Source organism: Symsagittifera roscoffensis, chromosome 1, assembly GCF_963678635.1.
Source record: "Symsagittifera roscoffensis chromosome 1, txSymRosc1.1, whole genome shotgun sequence".
In the NCBI taxonomy this organism is placed as follows: domain Eukaryota; kingdom Metazoa; phylum Xenacoelomorpha; order Acoela; family Convolutidae; genus Symsagittifera; species Symsagittifera roscoffensis.
The window spans coordinates 32813439-32833524 of NC_087062.1; the positions used below are offsets into that span (position 1 = coordinate 32813439).

The 20086-nt window shown below is 34.4% G+C and overlaps 1 protein-coding gene across 1 annotated transcript in view; it reads right to left on the reverse strand.

Moving 5' to 3' along the window:
* Nucleotides 1-19108, reverse strand: part of LOC134843001 (probable G-protein coupled receptor 142) — a 34295-nt gene extending 15187 nt beyond the window's left edge. Inside the window, exons 1-3 of the mRNA XM_063859577.1 lie at nt 17484-19108; nt 16830-17116; nt 1272-1450 (exon numbers count right to left, since the gene is read on the reverse strand). Of these exons, the coding sequence (XP_063715647.1) occupies nt 1272-1450; nt 16830-17116; nt 17484-17558 (541 nt within the window). The 5' untranslated portion in view covers nt 17559-19108. The remainder of the gene's footprint in view (nt 1-1271; nt 1451-16829; nt 17117-17483) is intronic.
* Between the last annotated feature and the right edge of the window lie 978 nt (nt 19109-20086).

A 20086-nucleotide genomic window follows, 5' to 3' on the forward strand; every position in this document is an offset into this window, starting at 1 on the left:
AAATTAGACAACGAAATTATTTTTCTTCAAGACCGGAGAATTTTCCGACCCAGAGGCAGATTTTGTCATATTTCATTTTGGAGAAGTCTACGCTAAATTTTTGGATCTTTGGATTATCCAGCGCATATTTAATATCTTGAAGCGTATAAGAAATGCATAAAACAAATTCAACTGAAAGTTCAAGCAGTTTCCAAGTTTTTTCTGTATCAAAAAATGAAAATATTATATTACACAGAAGCAAAGCTGAGCTTCGCATCACTTGAGAAGCCACGCAATCATAGTATTGCAAGCAAGCAAAGAGAGAAGGAAAAAATTTATTTGGGAATAAAAGAAAGTCTTTTTCAGAAAAACAATCGGTAACACATATACCAGAACTAAATACGCTTTTACTTTTCATCGAGCAGCCACCAAGCCGACAGTAAGTGGGTAGACGACCGTTAAGCCGAAAACAGACATTTCTTATCGTCATAAAAAAGTTTGAGTTTTAAAGTTTTGAACTTTCGCACTACAACCAACTTGAATTAATTTAAAATAACCAATTTTTGCCCATCAAATTACACCAAACAAGTTGATTAAGCCAATACAACATAAACTGAAACTTTCAAGTGAAAAAACAACAAAAAAGGAAAATACCCAGAGTGAATTTTTAAATTACATTTCAATTTGATTCATATATACTGAAAAAAAACAATGACCGGCCGAGACTCGACCAACTCAGACCATAGGATGCCAAGGCAACTGCATTACCTCAAGACTAAAAGGGAAGAATACTGAATGATAGCAAGGTTCATTAATAAAGCAAGCTCAATTCCGATTACAAGATACGTTAAAAACATCAATAGTTCGGCTCGGAACAAATTTGGCTCTTTTTCCTTCCTCCCCCCCCCCTCCACACCTGCTAATTCTAATATTTGAAATTACTAATCACTTTGTCCGATTGTCATGAAAATTGACATGCAGACTCATTCGGCCATGACAAACATATTTGGTCTTCATAAATAACCTCGTAAAACCACTCGTTAGACCATAAAACTCATGTTTGAGTGAGGTGGGGGGGGGGGGGGGGGAAGGAAAAAGAGTTACAATTTTTTCTGATTTTATTCTAATTCGAATCAGAATTTCCGCTGAAACTGATTCAAAACGATGATGATACATTTTCGATTTCATAGTAAGATTCTTGGAACTAAACTAAAAACTAGGGGGCGGAATGCAGTCGGATTAGGTTAGTTTAGATCTTGCGATGATAACTCATTAAAACAACAATCACTCACCCTCTCGGCAGCGTACTCCGTCATAATTCCGAACGAGGAGGTGCGGGAGTGACAAGAGGAGAGATAGGACCAGGATGCCCCCCAGATACTTCACACACTTGTCCATCGAGAAGAGCAATCGGCCCCTCTCCGGATTGAGGGAGGCGAAGTATCGCTCCACGCTGAACAGAACCACAAACCTAAAACCAGACTTCACTTCACTATTGAACGAGACCTTTTATTAATCCTCCAATCCTCCAAAAATATGGAGGATTGGAGGATTAATAGAGGATTAATCCTCTAATCCTCCAAAAATATGTTAGCATCATTAATACATTAATTTAATTTCAAGAAAAATTGATACAAATATATCCTGGTGCCAATTCATTTGAACTAAATTCACCTGAAAAGAAACAAAGAAGAAACGGTTAATTAAAGATAGGCTTTTAAAACAATTGGTGACTGAAAGATTATGCATTGGTTTCAATTTAAAATACACTTCCTTCAATTATGCGATAAAAAACAGCTATTCAGTCAGAAATTAAAAACCGGTCGTTCAAGGGTCAATAATAATTTAAAGTTTTTTCTGAACTATTCAAGATTTTAATGTTCCAGCAAAAAATGGCATATTTTGGTAGAAAGCTTAAAATCATAACAGAGCAATTAGCGGTTTACCCATGAAAAAAATATTTCGCGTATATATACCTCATTTCCAAAAAAAATTTAAAAAAATGCTGCTCAACAACCAATAAGGGTTCAAGCTTGCTTAACATATTAATTTATAATTAGGTTGGAAAATATTGAAAGCATGTCATAAAGCGATCGGCATGTATTTTCCATAATTTCAGAGACAATTATATACTAAAAATACAAAAGCAAAGCTACACTTCGCAAACACAAGGGACAAAACTCCATAACATAGCCAACCAAAGATTGAAAAAGAGTAATGAACGCAAGTAAACATTATAAAAAAAACAGACTTCTCAAAAATTCGAAAAAATCTCAAAAATAATGATGCTTTTAAGATCTTTGAATGAATAGAACAATTTAAGACAAGCGCTTTTTTGACAACATGATCCCAACTTGAGAACACTGGATCAATACGTAAGATTTTTATTCCGCTGGGAAATCTTTTAAAAAAATTCGACTTTCGAAACTAGAAATCGTTCACGTTTTTTCTAGCCATTTCCACGTTCGTATTTGGAGAGTGTTATTTACGTCATTTTCAGCAAAATATTTTCAATTAAACTCAAGAAGTGCATATATACCTAAGTGCATTCATAAAGGCATCAATATGTATGAATCTGTATTTATTCGAGCATTTTAGGACTTACTCCTAAAAAATCACCAAGACCTATATAAGAAACTTCACTGCCTTCATTACGTTTAAAAAAGCATATAGCTTTCACAAGACTGATCCAGAAAGCATTTAACTTTACCAAGTGGTAGATTTTGCTCCTATTAACAAATCAATTATGGCATATAATCTTTCTTGAACCAATTTGGAACGATTACTAAGACGGATTAAATCTCGCTTACGCGTTTATAGCGCAAAATATATCGCGCGTTAATTGTGTCAAACTGCCCAAAATGGCAACCTTCAAACCCCCATAACTTTACGAAAAATCATCACAGGTAAAATATCTTTTCAAATTTAACCTTAGGACAACAATAGCTTTCGAATGATGTAAAAAAATTCCGTCAAAAATGGCTTGTTAAAATGTCGAAGTTTGTCTGAAGAAAAAAAAACCCACCCGAGCACAAATATTCCGTTACTTTCGTTACCAAAGTCGGAACAAAAAAGAAAGAAAGAGAAAGACAAAAAACGTCCTCCAGTTGAAAAAAAAACCTCAATGGGAATAGAACCTTGGTCAATAAGCATACAAGCCGACTGCCATCCCATTTGCGCTACTGACAGTGAAGAATCGAAAGACTAGCCACTGATAAAGCTGAGAACACATGATTTTAAACTGTAAACATAAGCAAAACTGTAGACCAAAAATATCTTAGGCGAGTTGGACGGGATAAAAAGTGTACTCTTAAAAAAAACGATGACAAGCTGGCTTGTAGAAACAATGGCTGAGTAAAATATGTGTTTCAATAAACAATTTCGTTCAGTAAAAAACGTTGAAAATCTCAACTCTAGTCTTAGATGCTTTCAAGGTACTCTCAGGGTTTGCAAATCTGATCTCCAAAAAAATTGCCTAAATTTTGTTTGTTAACGAAAAAATTTCAATCCATTCTTTCGATAAAACTGATTGACGTTGGTTATTTACCTATGTGGTAATAAGGAAATGAGAAAGCTAAGTTATCCATTACAAAGTTCAGACAAACCCTTACTTAATTGTTTCATTACGTTAACCAAGTTATCCATTAAATAGTTCAGACAAAATCAGGGGGATTTACATAACTTTTGTTTGGTATTTAATTTTCATTTTATTGCAATACAATTTTTTGAAAGCAACTTGTGGGTGTTTCTGTAACCATTTGTCTATATTCTCCAATCGAGAATTAAATAGAAAAAAAAATGAAATTATTAAATTGCTGTAAAACGAATATTTCCGGATAATTCTAGGTTTATTAAGTTCTATGATTGGGAGAAATAAATTCTCTATTTTCTTTAATTGAAACGCATTTTCAATACAACATTCAGGGCAATGATTTTGATGAAACTTTCACTAGCATTTTGTACAAGTATGTTTACAGTAGCATTTTTATAAGTCTTTTCCACTCAAAAAAGCCTCGTTTCTTTGTTAATTTGAGGCATGGATACCAACAAAATATACTTAAAAGTACAAAATGCACTTAAATGACCTAATTAAGTTCGTCAGTAAACACTTCTAGGCTTTGTCAGCCTTCCCCGCCATTTTTAAATACTTCAAATTGCCGTAAATCTTGCAGCCATTGTATTTCGGCCAAGTATTACCCTGTTATAAATATTCCATCAAATATTGCTGGCGTCATCATGAGAAGCTGTTAAAATGTTGATAGCATTCAAAAGAGCCTCGAAAACCCACTACCTACTGCAAAAAACATCATGAGATTATTCACGTCGGCTAGACCAGAATTTTTGTCGTCGAGACAATAGTTCAAAATGAATATTACGGATTTAACTAAGCTCAAAAAGACATTCGGATGCTAAAGAAACCCAATTTTACAAAAGAGATCACTCAAAAAAAATCTCTTGAACTTTTGTTTCATTAAATAATGATTTGCTAATCGTAAATTAGTACAAAACTTGTACAGCTGATTGCTTACAATATTACACGTATCATAACCTTTTCTTTTCATTGAACAGATATATCATAAGCAAAACGAAAAAAAAATACCGAAATCCTGAAAAACCTGCTATTTTTTGGTGAAGAGTGGGGGCTAATTTAACTCAAGCGAATCTCTGCTTACAATTTTTCGATTACTTAGCCGAGTGTATAATAAATACATTTTTTTGGCCAAGCAAACGCGTGTATTTACACGAGTATACACAAGTAAAGCGTAGAGTCATATTACGAGACCCACATTTTTTTCAACCCAAGTCGCAAATAAAAATGCTCACTTATTTAGTGGCTTTTAAATCAGCAGCTATAACATTAAATCTCGTATATTTCTGCTGCATAGCATTATATCTTTGCATCTGGTTTATGATTCGTAGTTTTTTTTACAAATTGTTAAGATCCATGGCGCAGATGATAGGACATGTGACTCTTAATCTCCAAGTGGTGGGTTCGATTCCGGCATATAACAGATTTTATTTTAGTTATATCTTTTCTCTTTTAAGGCCTTTTAAGAGCTACTTTTTGCTCTTTTTTTGCTTGTGCTTTGTGCTTGTGATGAGTTAGAGCCATTTCCTGAACCTAGCTCGCACAAATAAGTGCTGAAGTTTTGTCCTCAATTTCAAAAAATATGCACTGCTCTAATGATTTTTAATTTAAGAGCATATGATTTATCCGCTTTATCAGTGCGAGTTGTTTAGACGACAGAAAAGTGACATGGCGCAGTTTAGAAGATACTTGATTCGGACTTTGAAGGTCGGCGTTTTCGAAACCCCTGGAAGCAAAAACTTTTTATTTTCCTTGCAATCTTTTTTGTACTTTATCGCAATTATGAAGCTCCTTTTTGCCATTTTTTGCGTTATCAAACGTACAGGTGCCAAGTAAAGTAAATCCTCATGAGAAAGAGCTCACAGACAGGTGAAAAAGTCAATGATTGCAAGGAAAAAGAAAAAAATATATAGCCTTAAAAATATTTGAGTTTAAAGAAAAACTATCGGCCCTCTACAGCTAAAGTTTCTCATGAAATCGGACAGCATTTATCTTAAGCCGGAAAATTCTGGAAACTCAATTATTTGTAGCATCAGCAAATTTATATGGCTGAAGAAATGGCTGAATGAATTGAAAGCAGGATGCATCGATGGATGGATGGGTTGATAGCGTATGAATGGATCGGTGGAGGGAGGAAATTTCAAAATAACACACAGAGGCGAAAAAATTCAAAAATACGGACGTTTTTCATTTGTTTATAGGTTCGAGTCCTCATCCCCTCAAAACACCCTCAGGCCAAGTGTGCCGGAGACGCAGAACCATATGAAGTCAAAAAGAATTGAACCTAAATATTCCATTTCTATTTTTTTAAGATTCTGTGGACAATATTTATTCCGGGAAAAAAGTCTAGTACCCGATTGCAATTCCCTTAAAAAGGGTGGAAAATCTTAATATATTCGTAAATTTTTTCTTGATTCCAGCAAAAAATTAACTCAATCCCATCAAATAAACAGGGAATTGTATTGGACTATTGGACAGCGGAGAGAGCAAACCAGGCAACTATGTTGGAAATGTTCAGATAAAAAATCAGGCAACTATGCCGAAAATGTTCAGAAAAAAATAACAAAAAGCAGAAAGGATTTAAGAGTGCAAGCCCCGAGGGCACACCAAAAAGGTACACAGTTCACCGAACACGAGTCTGAGTTGGATGTCCTTTTGCAATAATGATTTGCTTTCGCACAAGCAGTAAAATAGGCGGATCGGGATCTATGACATCAAGCCGCATTTACCTTACCAAAATCAGCTCAAAAAATCAAAAGGTGTAAAAACCACCTGACCTAATTAACAAGTCCCGACGAACCAATTAGTTTATGTATTGCATCACTCGCACTGTCAACGGAGTCATTTCACGGAGTAATTTTTCATCTCCAACACTGGGGAGGGAAAAAGAGATTCGATGTATTGCTTCCTCTCAAAAAATCTTGCTTGCTCGTGAAAAATTCAAAGATTACATCTGAACTTTGAATAATTCATAGCAGGAAAATCCGTTTCCGAACTATTTGACTTGAAATGAATTCGGATTTGACGTTGGATTCCAATAAGTTACAGTTCGATCACATTCATAAATAATACATAACCCAGATAAAGGTTTAACTTAATTTTCTTTTGATGCCGTGATTTGTCAACTGGTGATAGGTTAAGTTACTTCAGAATTCTGCACACTTAAAACTAAATTAGCCTAATGCATTTTAGCATTCAGATTCACTAGTCGAATTTCCCTTATAACGCAACAGCAGCCAAAAGAATCCCTTTAAACCCAGATTTGATAATTATCTTAGATTGCGATTGGCATTTTGTCTTTAATGTATGCATGTAAATTAACCCCTCCTGTGCGCTTCCAGTTCAATTTTGTCAAAAACATGTCCATAATGCATACAGACTTTGGCTCGAGTCTAAGATCTGGAAGAAGCCGTTTTCCAGTTAGCTGGTTAATAATTTAAGCAAAACAGACTTTTATATCTGAAGTTCAATATTTACGAAAACGTATGCGAGAAAGGGTACCAATCAAGGGTGTAAGCCCAACATATTCCGGTTCAAAAACCATTCAAACTTTCTCCAAACTCAATCGCCACAGGTGTTCTTGCTTGGTAAGTTGGTGGAACGTGTGTGAAAACATTTTGAATTCTTTCTTGGCCGGTTTACACTTGTCAAATTGATTTATAGGAGCCAATTGAATAAATCAAAACAGAAGGTTCAACAGGAGTTGCAGGACACAACTGCGATCTTTGTGGAGCCATTGCAAATTGAGTCAAAGAGCGAACACTCTAGAACAAAGCTGTTTTCTTACAGCTTTTAGGAAACAGATCGTTAGCCAATTAGGACTTAAATTTTAATTATCTGATTCGCTTATTATATGGGCCACCTTCAACTCAAACATTTTTTCCATTTTTTGATTAAACAGTTGTGGGGAAAAATCAATTAAAGATTATGCACTTGATATCTTCGGGAATTTAAACGAACTAAAGTCTAAAATAAACTGATATTCAATAAAATCATTTGTGTATGGATGCTTTTAGGAAGTAGCCAAGAGAGCGCCAAGGCACGCTCTGCGTCGATAAACAGCCAGTTAAATTTCAATACATTTTTTTGGCCAAGCAAACGCGTGTATTTACACGAGTATACACAAGTAAAGCGTAGAGTCATATTACGAGACCCACATTTTTTTCAACCCAAGTCGCAAATAAAAATGCTCACTTATTTAGTGGCTTTTAAATCAGCAGCTATAACATTAAATCTCGTATATTTCTGCTGCATAGCATTATATCTTTGCATCTGGTTTATGATTCGTAGTTTTTTTTACAAATTGTTAAGATCCATGGCGCAGATGATAGGACATGTGACTCTTAATCTCCAAGTGGTGGGTTCGATTCCGGCATATAACAGATTTTATTTTAGTTATATCTTTTCTCTTTTAAGGCCTTTTAAGAGCTACTTTTTGCTCTTTTTTTGCTTGTGCTTTGTGCTTGTGATGAGTTAGAGCCATTTCCTGAACCTAGCTCGCACAAATAAGTGCTGAAGTTTTGTCCTCAATTTCAAAAAATATGCACTGCTCTAATGATTTTTAATTTAAGAGCATATGATTTATCCGCTTTATCAGTGCGAGTTGTTTAGACGACAGAAAAGTGACATGGCGCAGTTTAGAAGATACTTGATTCGGACTTTGAAGGTCGGCGTTTTCGAAACCCCTGGAAGCAAAAACTTTTTATTTTCCTTGCAATCTTTTTTGTACTTTATCGCAATTATGAAGCTCCTTTTTGCCATTTTTTGCGTTATCAAACGTACAGGTGCCAAGTAAAGTAAATCCTCATGAGAAAGAGCTCACAGACAGGTGAAAAAGTCAATGATTGCAAGGAAAAAGAAAAAAATATATAGCCTTAAAAATATTTGAGTTTAAAGAAAAACTATCGGCCCTCTACAGCTAAAGTTTCTCATGAAATCGGACAGCATTTATCTTAAGCCGGAAAATTCTGGAAACTCAATTATTTGTAGCATCAGCAAATTTATATGGCTGAAGAAATGGCTGAATGAATTGAAAGCAGGATGCATCGATGGATGGATGGGTTGGCATCGATGGATGGATGGGTTGATAGCGTATGAATGGATCGGTGGAGGGAGGAAATTTCAAATAACACACAGAGGCGAAAAAATTCAAAAATACGGACGTTTTTCATTTGTTTATAGGTTCGAGTCCTCATCCCCTCAAAACACCCTCAGGCCAAGTTTGCCGGAGACGCAGAACCCTATGGAAGTCAATAAGAATTGAACCTAAATATTCCATTTCTTTTTTTAAAGATTCTGTGGACAATATTTATTCCGGAAAAAAGTCTAGTACCCGATTGCAATTCCCTTAAAAAAGGGTGGAAAATTTTAATATGTTCGTAAATTTTTTCTTGATTCCAGCAAAAAATTAACTCAATCCCATCAAATAAACAGGGAATTGTATTGGACAGCGGAGAGAGCAAATCAGGCAACTATGTCGGAAATGTTCAGAAAAAAAATCAGGCAACTATGCCGAAAATGTTCATAAAAAAAACAAAAAGCAGAAAAGATTTGAGAGTGCAAGCCCCGAGGGCACACCAAAATGGTACACAGTTCACCGAACACGAGTCTGAGTTGGATGTCCTTTTGCAATAATGATTTGCTTTCGCACAAGCAGTCAAATAGGTGGATCGGGATCTATAACATCAAGCCGCATTTACCTTACCAAAATCAGCTCAAAAAATCACCTGACCTAATTAACAAGTCCCGACGAACCAATTAGTTTATGTATTGCATCACTCGCACTGTCAACGGAGTCATTTCACGGAGTAATTTTTCATCTCCAACGCTGGGGAGGGAAAAAGAGATTCGATGTATTGCTTCCTCTCAAAACATCTTGCTTGCTCGTGAAAAATTCAAAGCTTACATCTGAACTTTGAATAATTCATAGCAGGAAAATCCGTTTCCGAACTATTTGACTTGAAATGAATTCGGATTTGACGTTGGATTCCAATAAGTTACAGTTCGATCACATTCATAAATAATACATAACCCAGATAAAGGTTCAACTTAATTTTCTTTTGATGCCGTGATTTGTCAACTGGTGATAGGTTAAGTTACTTCAGAATTCTGCACACTTAAAACTAAATTAGCTTAATGCATTTTAGCATTCAGATTCACTAGTCGAATTTCCCTTATAACGTAACAGCAGCCAAAAGAATCCCTTTAAACCCAGATTTGATAATTATCTTAGATTGCGATTGGCATTTTGTCTTTAATGTATGCATGTAAATTAACCCCTCCTGTGCGCTTCCAGTTCAATTTTGTCAAAAACATGTCCATAATGCATACAGACTTTGGCTCGAGTCTAAGATCTGGAAGAAGCCGTTTTTCAGTTAGCCGGTTAATAATTTAAGCAAAACAGACTTTTGTATCTGAAGTTCAATATTTACGAAAACGTATGCGAGAAAGGGTACCAATCAAGGGTGTAAGCCCAACATATTCCGGTTCAAAAACCATTCAAACTTTCTCCAAACTCAATCGCCACAGGTGTTCTTGCTTGGTAAGTTGGTGGAACGTGTGTGAAAACATTTTGAATTCTTTCTTGGCCGGTTTACACTTGTCAAATTGATTTATAGGAGCCAATTGAATAAACCAAAACAGAAGGTTCAACCAGAGTTGCAGGACACAACTGCGATCTTTGTGGAGCCATTGCAAACTGAGTCAAAGAGCGAACACTCTACAACAAAGCTGTTTTCTTACAGCTTTTAGGAAACAGATCGTTAGCCAATTAGGACTTAAATTTTAATTATCTGATTCGCTTATTATATGGGCCACCTTCAACTCAAACATTTTTCCCATTTTTTGATTAAACAGTTGTGGGGAAAAATCAATTAAAGATTATGCACTTGATATCTTCGGGAATTTAAACGTGAACTAAAGTCTAAAACAAACTGATATTCAATAAAATCATTTGTGTATGGATGCTTTTAGGAAGTAGCCAAGAGAGCGCCAAGGCACGCTCTGCGTCGATAAACAGCCAGTTAAATTTCAATTTCCACCGCTGGTTAATCATTGAATCATTGAAAAAAACTGAAAACACCGGATATACGGATGAAAAGATAATAAAAACGGGAAAAACCGTGAACAATAAATCTACTCTTTCTCTGATCTACCTTAAAACACGAATACCAGTTGCACGAGCCTATTGGTAGGGGCAGCAAATATAATGGCCGATGCACCTATCAGTAGAGACCGCCGCGGCAGATTTATTGCATTCAAGAACCAAAAACTGTGCAAGCATTGCCCTTACTTCAACAATAAACCAAGACGAAGTGATAAAAAATAGATTAGTGCTAAATTAAATACAAGAACTCGAGCAAATTGAGCAAATTTTTGAGGACTATTATAGCTGCTTAATTTAATGAATTTTAAAGAATTATGTACCAAGTATCTAGGAGAGGAGGGGTTTTTAATAATTTGCCAATCATTTCGTGCGGCTGCAGTTCTGTTACGGTGGTCCCAAAAAAATGTAGCCAAGTATTCTATGACGGTTGTTTGAGAAAAAGCATTTTCGAGTATGTCAAAAAAACTAGGCTTTAAAAAGTTTTTCAGTAAGGTTTTCTTTTTGTTATCCAAAATAGTTTTAAGTAATATTTCCTTATCTTATCGAAGTCACATTCACATTATCAAACTTTTCTATTTTATTTTCCTCATAAAGTAAGTTAAAATATGCGACACACATTGCGTCAAATAACACCTCGGAAAATTTCTCAACTCTTAGGATGTACCTAGAAAAAGCATGATTAGAAAATCTAACCTTACATTTTAAAAACCAGATACAGAAGGAAACAGGAAATTAAAAGGTCCTATTTTGGATATTTGTTCTAACCAAAAAAAGACGGAATTATAAACAGTATTGAAGGAGACAAAAAAATAAAATATGACGTCGAAAACTTCTATGGCACTAAGGTTTTGATTTTTAGATGCACCATCAAATAAAAAATCAAAAGTATAAATGATCAAAGATGTTCAGGAAAGATATCTTGCTGTCTTTGAATTTAGCAGTTTCAGAGCCTGGGATAAGCACAGAATACCAACCCCTTTATCACTTTGATTTACAGTATGTTTTAATTAAAAAAATACTCAGATCAGAAGTAGTGACCAATGATTAAAAAAACCTTCAAAAACTTGAAAGAAAATTCAATTAGCCTTGCTAACAGGATAAACAGGAATTTACTCCTTTAGATCGCATGTAAAAAAAAATGTTTTAGATAAAACAATTCAATTGGACTACATTAACCGCGTATAGATATTCATCGATTAGGAAAACCAAATTTGAAAAAGGGGAGAAGAAAAAGTGAACAAAGAAGAGAAGAGTTTGTATGAAGAGTTGTCTACGGGGAAAAAGTCTAGTTCACGATTACAAGAAATTTGCTCTAGCAAAAGTAATAACGCAAGCAGATTGATGAATCACTGACACTATTTTTTTTTAAAATTAACCTTACAAAAGTATAAGTTCGCTTTGAAAACAATTGCTTATCGCATGTCACAATTTTAAACACATCAAATGATGTCAAAAACAAAAATTATCAGGTCAAATTTTAAAAAATCCATTCTTAAACTAAAAACTAAAGTCGATGAGCCAGTAACTTGAACAAATTCGATGAGTTAATATCTTACACTAAATTCTAAAGACAAATACGAAGCGCAACTCAGCAACACTTACGATACACTTAAAAAAAGCATTGCAAGATAATGATACTGAACAGAAAAAATTGAATGAAAAGTAGATATATTTACAAACACAAGAACAGCTTTCAATTATAGTAAAAACTACTGGAATGAAAAATTCGAAAACCTAAGCTTTGCAAAAAAATTATCGTACCAGATAACAAAAATTGTAAAAAAAAAAAACGGAAAATCTGCCGACAGAAATTAGAGCGAAAACCACAAATCCAAAAAAAAACTTTTTTTTTCAAAATAAATCTTATAAAACTAAACACTACCTCAATTGAAGCAACAGATAGCTTTATTTGAATTGTCAAGAATTTGAGCACGTCAGCAAAATTGAGCAAACATTGTAAAAAAAATTGTTCACAGGAAAAGTCTCGAATTTAACCAAAACTAGGACACTACGTAACTAAAAACACCGTCCCAACAAACAAGGAAGCCAAAAAATTGTACAGAAGCCATGTGGTCCAAAAGATGTGACTTCATTTTTTCTTGATGAACGAAATTTATGTTTTTATAAAAACTTGAAATCAAATAACTCTGCTCAACACAGCACAAAAATGTACAAAAACTAAAAAAATTGTACCTGCAATTATAGCGGAAAAATATTAAATGTGACATTTTAAATCAAAAAACTTTCAAGACAGAATTCCTTATTTGAGATCGCGTATTCCTTTCTTAATCCAATTAAATTGCCTAAGACTTTCATCGCTTCAAAGAACAAAGTAGGAATTAAACTAAAACACAGAGGCGAAGCTGAGCTTTGCACCACTTAGGATACAACTAGATCTATCAAAATGAACAAATATTATTCAAAAAATCTGCCCTAACAATAGAATGCATAATCAGCATGCGAACAAAATAAACAGGTGGTGACAAAGCCGAAAAAACTCTTCACGCCAAAATTCTTTTAATTCAAAGCAAATCGAAAAAATCAACGTTCCCCTTCCCCTTATAACAAACACAGGCACACGAAAACTTTTTCGCGCATCAAACGACGCCAAAGCCGTAACTTTTTAAGCCAAAAAAATCAAAAGAAAAAAATGAAATTTCAAGAACCTAAAAATTATTGAACCAAAAAATTACATCAACATCAATTAATAACGACCGTGAATTAGGAGGGAAAACGTAAGCTGCAAATTTCTGGCAGCGCTAAGACAAAATCACATAGCAAAATCTTGAATGTACCGCCTGCATAGCAATGAAGCACAAGCCCAGTATAGGTACATGAGTAACTCACATTTCCAATTTTTCAATAAACATTTTTCAAACGGAAGAAAAATCTAGTACCCGGTTGCAACACCCTTGTTTATCGCTAGGTTAAAACAATTATTAAAAAAGGTCATTTTGCCTGCAGAAATAATTTAGGAATTTTTCACTTGTTCATGCTGCCACAATTTTTGCAAGTTAGAGAGAGCATCAATATCGTTATAAATATGCTTTCACAAATCGAATTTAAGCACTTGAAATGAGGTCTCAGCACGAAAACATTTTTAAAAATTACCGCAAGACTTGACCAAATTCCAGGGAAAGTCTGCAATAGGCTGAGGACTTGACCGATTTCTAGGGAAAACGTGCGCTTTCTGGAGGAAATATAGAAAAAAATATTCATTAAAAAATTGTGATTTTTTTTTATAATTTCGAAAGCAACGTTCATTTGAAATATACTAATATCATATACTTGCATCGGCTGAATGTATGCCATGACAGCAGAAGAGATCTTACTTTAATCAAAGCTATTTACCAACAGAAAAACGCCCAATTACAATACATATGCTTTCGAAATTCCAAGACGAAAACAAAGATATATGCGACAAAAGCTATCAATTAATTTTAACGAACTCAATTTCAAGGATAAAAAAAGCCAATTAGGAAGTCTGATTTTGCACAAGAACAAATAGGTGCCAGTTTGCAGCAAAGAAGTTCCGACAATTTGGATTCAACGGACGTTATACTTAATTTGCAAGCAATGCAGACAGTTAATTTTCGAATAAATATTCGGATGAATTTTCGATATAAAAGCACTCAACTGTGTTAGGATTACACATAATAAGATTTTAAAAAGTAATACGAATATGAACTGATTGAAATTAAATTTGAACAATTGAGTTATATATATATATAGCTTAAATGAGGTTTTAAGACAGAAGCGAAGCTGCACTTCGCGAACACAATCGAGAAAATGGCAAAAAGTAGCTCCAAAACAAAAAAAGAGGAATTCAAGAAAGTCATAGCACAAAACGCAACTTCGGCGGGACTCGAACCTCCGACCAAGAGAATACGAGTGTAACGTCCTGCCATCTCCGGCATGTGCGCTGGCAGGATGTAAGCAACTGCCACCAATAAACCGTATCGAATCGAACACATGCTACCAAATTGTGAAACTAAGCAACACATCACTTTTTTCGGTTCATTTGATGAACTTATAACACATCAACTGTGTTGACTTATTACTATTCGAATATCAAAGCGCATACTATCTAAAAGCTGTAAAGGTGCCCCAAAAGTGGCACCAACATTTGCGAGTTAGATTAGAAAAAAGGAAGGTTCATATTAATACACTAAGTTGACGCTAGTGTAAACAGGGGAAAAGAATTAACTTGAAACAAAATCATATTATCGAACATAACTACAGAAATTTCGTGCAATCAATTTTCGGTCTTTTTCAAGGTCGTACAATTTGACATTCCAACCACCCGTTAAGCCATATAAACACCCTACTTGCCAAAACTATTGCAAGAACAGGAAAAAATTGAATTTGAGAGGGGGTTATTTAAATTCTGAAATTATCGATAACACAAAGACAAGTGAAGCCGGTAGTCAAGCTTGTTCCACAAAAACAAAATGAAAATAACTGTTTCCCAAACTTTTTGCCATTCTCATGAGACGCAAAATTGACTGAAAATAAACTCAAAATAACAACCATTACGTCAATACTGTAATATGAGGCCACACTCATAGAGGTGAAAAAAAAGAAAAATCAAATTTTGCATCTCAGATTTCAAAACAGCGCTGTGTTCAAAGATGTTACACGAAATTGAAAAGTCCTAAATTTTTTCCGAACACCAAGCTTGTTTTATTTTTTAGGCAAAATGAGGTGTCACGAAAGCGGCATCACATACTTTTCCACTTATTCTATCATGTCAACAAAAAATTTGAGAATAGGTTACCAGTGACAAAAAAAACAATTTTAAATTCTCAGGTTTTGGCTATTTTGATTCTTCCATATTGAAACATTTCGAAAAAATTGTTCAAGTTATTATGATCACATGCGTAATATTAAAAATGAGACACGGCTTAATTCTTGTGACTGATCTCTTTGAAGGAGCATGAAAAAAACTTCCTTAAATCGTAAACTGACAAAAAAATTAAATTTCAATTTACTTTATAGGGAATCAATGACCCGTATCATTACATGCATAAATCAAAAAGGTTTTCAATTAAAGTGAAAATAAATGAAATCTTAATTAAGTCGACGCTGTAAACACTAAGAAGACAAAAAACGAGCAGGGAAAAGTCTGACCGACAATTAATCTTATTTATTCATTTAAAAAATTTTCAGTTAGCAAAAAGATCAGTCCATGACCGGGTTCAACCCTCTGCGCCACATGTGGAGATGAAAACGCTGAACTTTAACTGATCATAAATCCAGCTACCAAATGATTTGATGTTTCTGCTAGACTAGTTATCAACGAGAAAAAGGTAATGTTACGCCTTCATAGAGCTTGCTAATTGCAAGTATACTAAAAACAGTTACTTTATTCGCACTCTATTTATATTATTACAAAAAAGATCAATTTGAGATTCTTTATATAGCAAGAAAGTGGAAAAGGACTACCAAATAAAGACAAAATTGTTGTATAGAATAATTCCGGTGATAGACGAAAATTAAACCCATAGACAATTGAAAAAAGTTAATGAGTTCGAGTTAACTCAAAAACTACTGATTTGTTTTGAATTTTGTTGAAAACTTTCCAAACTAAAAAAATAACTTCAAAGCTCTTTCAAGTTCGCAAATCTTCTGTGATTAAATTTTCGTAATGCAAAGAATCCTATTTCAGAAGCAGGATCACTTGGTAAATTTTTCATTCCACTCAGTATTCAGCAACTGAACCTAAATATGAAGGAGATTTGTGGCGCCATATGCGTGATCTTCGTAACATTCGTTAAATGAATTTAAGAACTTAGAAAAGGTGAAACATCAAAAAAGGCAACTCAGTTGCAACAAAATGTTTTCCGAAAAACCATCACTCAAACATCATTATTTAATAAATTCACTTCGTGCAAAAACTTGATAAAATGTCAGCACGTTAAAAACCATAGCTAAGAGACAGTTGGAAAAAAGTCAATGAGCGCAGGGAAATCGATTGACTTGTTTTTTGGAAAACTTCATTTTTCGAACTTCAAAAAAAGACATGAAAAGAACCATTGAGCTTCATGAAAAATTAATGGTAGCCACTTTTTCGATAGAATTACCACATTTTGAGAAAAATCTTTCATGTTTTTTGTTCTCGCGATTTTCGATTTCGTAATCGAAAAATTGGCTCACCAGACAGATGCGATGGTTGAAGTGAACTCGATCACTGGCAAGTACATGCAGTGGAAAGTCATCCAGACTGGCCATCTTTTCCCCCACCTGTGCAGTAATGTAATTGAGTCCATGAGTCCCACTGAGAGCAGGACTACTATGTCGGCCATAGCTATGGCCACTATAATCAGTTGGTATGCATGACCATGGAGTCGCTTGCGAATGATGATGAGGGCAGACACTATGATGTTGCAGGGGATGCCGAGGAGGATGAGGCCCCAGTAGAAGGCTAGCTCCACGACGTCAAACTAAACAGAATCAGACTTGAAGCCATCCTAAGAATCGATGAAGCATACATACTTGAAACAAATCCAACGAAATCTGACCCAAAATAATAACCGCAACTTCACTTGATTGATCTTTCGTTATAAAACATAATTTTTCATTGCCTTTTATTTGTTTCATGCTGATGCTGTTGAATTGAATAGCAGCTCACAATTATACTTCGATAAAAAAACCCAATTGATGGCACAATAATCATTGTAACGACCAAAAAAATAGCATCCCATTTTCTTAGTTTCATGCTGCTGCCAAAAAATTTTTCGACTTCCGAAAAAAAAGAAATTACGAACTTCAAGTAACTGACGGCTCTATTCCCTCCTAAATTACACTCACTTCGTCAAGAAAATCGTAGAAATCTTGCTTTTCCGGGCTTATCTCCTTTGGGTTTTCAGTGACATTCGAATCCATTTCAAACCCGAGCAGCTCTGCGTGAATAAACTACTTTCGTTCGAGTAAGTCTTCTTTTTTCTTGTATTCTTTTTGGGACCGCAAATAATAAGCTATTTTGAACCACAATTGAGTTTATTTCAAAAATATTTACATCCAAATGTTAAACTGCTAACGATAATACATTAAAGAGAGCTATTTTGAAACCTTTCAAAATGCCTCCGACAATTACGCTGCAATAAAAGAATGGATTCCCAATAGTTAAATCAAAATTGTCTTCAATAGTCGATTCAAGTTCTAATTTAAATTGAGAAGATAAACTTTTAAAAAATTTCACGTCATTAAAAACGAAACTTAAACGGGTGGGAAATTTTATAAATTCGGCACTTAAAAAGCGGGGAAGCGGTGAATGTGAGCAAGATAAGGACTTTATAGCCGGTTTATAACGCGTTTTGATGGTGTGCCAAGGAAGTTGCCTTTATCATCAATTATTACTTTCAACAAAGAGGGAAACCTTTTTAGGAAGCCGATCGTAAAGTGAAGTTTATGCTGGGGTCGCTCGAAAGTTGATCGCCTTTATTTCGCAACTTCTCTAATTTCTCCTCAATATTGGCTTCTAACTGATTCAATTAGTTCATTTCACAGTAGCGACAGAAAAAAGGACTGCTTTTCAGGGTAAATCAGATAATTAAATAAAATTACGGCAGATGGGAATTTAAAATCTTTTCAGATTTCAGAGACAAATTGTCAAGGACTAATAAACTTGCTGTTCAAAAAATCGGACTGGTAAGTACTTTGCTCAAAAAGTCTATTTCCCTTCAATTTCAAGTGACATAAATATTGTTGCAAAACTAAGCGTCACAGATGCATCTCTATTAATAAATTTAAGAAAATAAAAATTAAAGAAAAAATGGAGCCAGGAAAATGTTTCTTTGATAGCTTAGTTTTTTTAAGAAAAACTTAAAATGCTTATACAGTGGTATACTATGAATAATGGAAAATCTAACTCGTAGCGGTTCGCTAACAGTGGTAGTAAAAAGACAGTACAGTAGATGAGCCTTTTTTATCCCTCGGATATTCGGAATTAGAGCCAGTTTCTTTGGAAAATAGAACTTATATGGTCGCATTAAACCGCTCCAAGATAAAATGAGCTTTCAGACAAAATATATCCTACAAATTACCTATTGATAGCAAACAAGCTGAATATAAAAATAGCTACGCCAAATGTGCGCTTTAGTCGGTATTGGAGGAAAAGTATTCAGTTGAATCAAGAAGATAAGAAGTTTATTCATTCGATAATTGAAATGGTGTTATTTACAATGCAGAAAAAAGAAACAAAATTCTCATTGGTCAGAATCTAATTTTCAGTCACAGTGGTTAGTCTAGCTCAAAATAGCGAGAGCAGAATGGCAAATGGGAACACATTATTTAACTTGATACGCACCTAAAATCCCAAGGTATCAAGAGGAGCGCTGGAACTGCTGAATGGTCAGCCCAGACTTATAATTGACGGCTGGACCATAGTACATTCAACTGCGAGATAAAAACACACAATCACAGCGAGGAATTTGGGAAAAACAATTGTATTGCCATAGCAATTTAGATTATGACATCATCCCTCACTATCATGAACCCATTTAAAAATATTCATTTAAAATACACAAAGTATCTGCCCATGGTTACAAGAGCAGCAAATTATGCTAGTAGCTAAAATTTTGCCAAAAAAATGCTATCTTTTTCATTTATTAGGATGACGGCTGGTGGACTTTCAAGCTCTCGGACTTTCAAAAATCTTAGATGATTGATTCATTTTTCAAAAAAGTGGAGCAATGAAAAACATACCAGATCATTGATTAAATTTATTTCGAAGTGAAATCGAACAAAATTTCACATTCGAAATAATGAATCAACTAGCGTGTAACGCAACTCCGGGGAAACAAAATTCAAATTTTGAGGAAAACAAAACAAAAATTTATATATCTAAGTTTTTTTTGAAAAATTTTAAAATGACATATAAAAAACGTCACATCTTGGTAACTAAAATCATTTGAGCAGTCGCATTTGGACGCTAAATTTGCAACTGCTGAGAGCACTCTCTCAGTACCCAACGATAAGGTTAGGAAATTCTAATTAGGAAAAAACTTGAAATTTAGGTTTCGAAAAAAAAAATTGAAAAACCATAAAAACGTTGCATATGGAAACTTAAAAATATCCTGATAAGTCATATGTAGCGCCGCCTCGAGTACTCTGGTAGCACCCAACTAAAAGGTTGGGAATTTCAAAGTTTGAAGAAAAACAAATTTAAGTTTCCTCGAAAACTTTTTTGAAAAATTCGAAAAAAAGGTCATATCTCGATAACTACAAAGAATTGAGCAGTCATATTTGGAGACAAATAAGCAACCCCTGAAAACACTCCGACATTCCCCTGTCCCCATTACAAGGAAGAAGGCTTCAAAATTCAATTGAAATTTGAAAACCAAAAAAAAATTAAGTTAGCTGAATTTTTTTTTGAAAAAATGACAAAAACCCTCATATCTCAAAAACTAAGA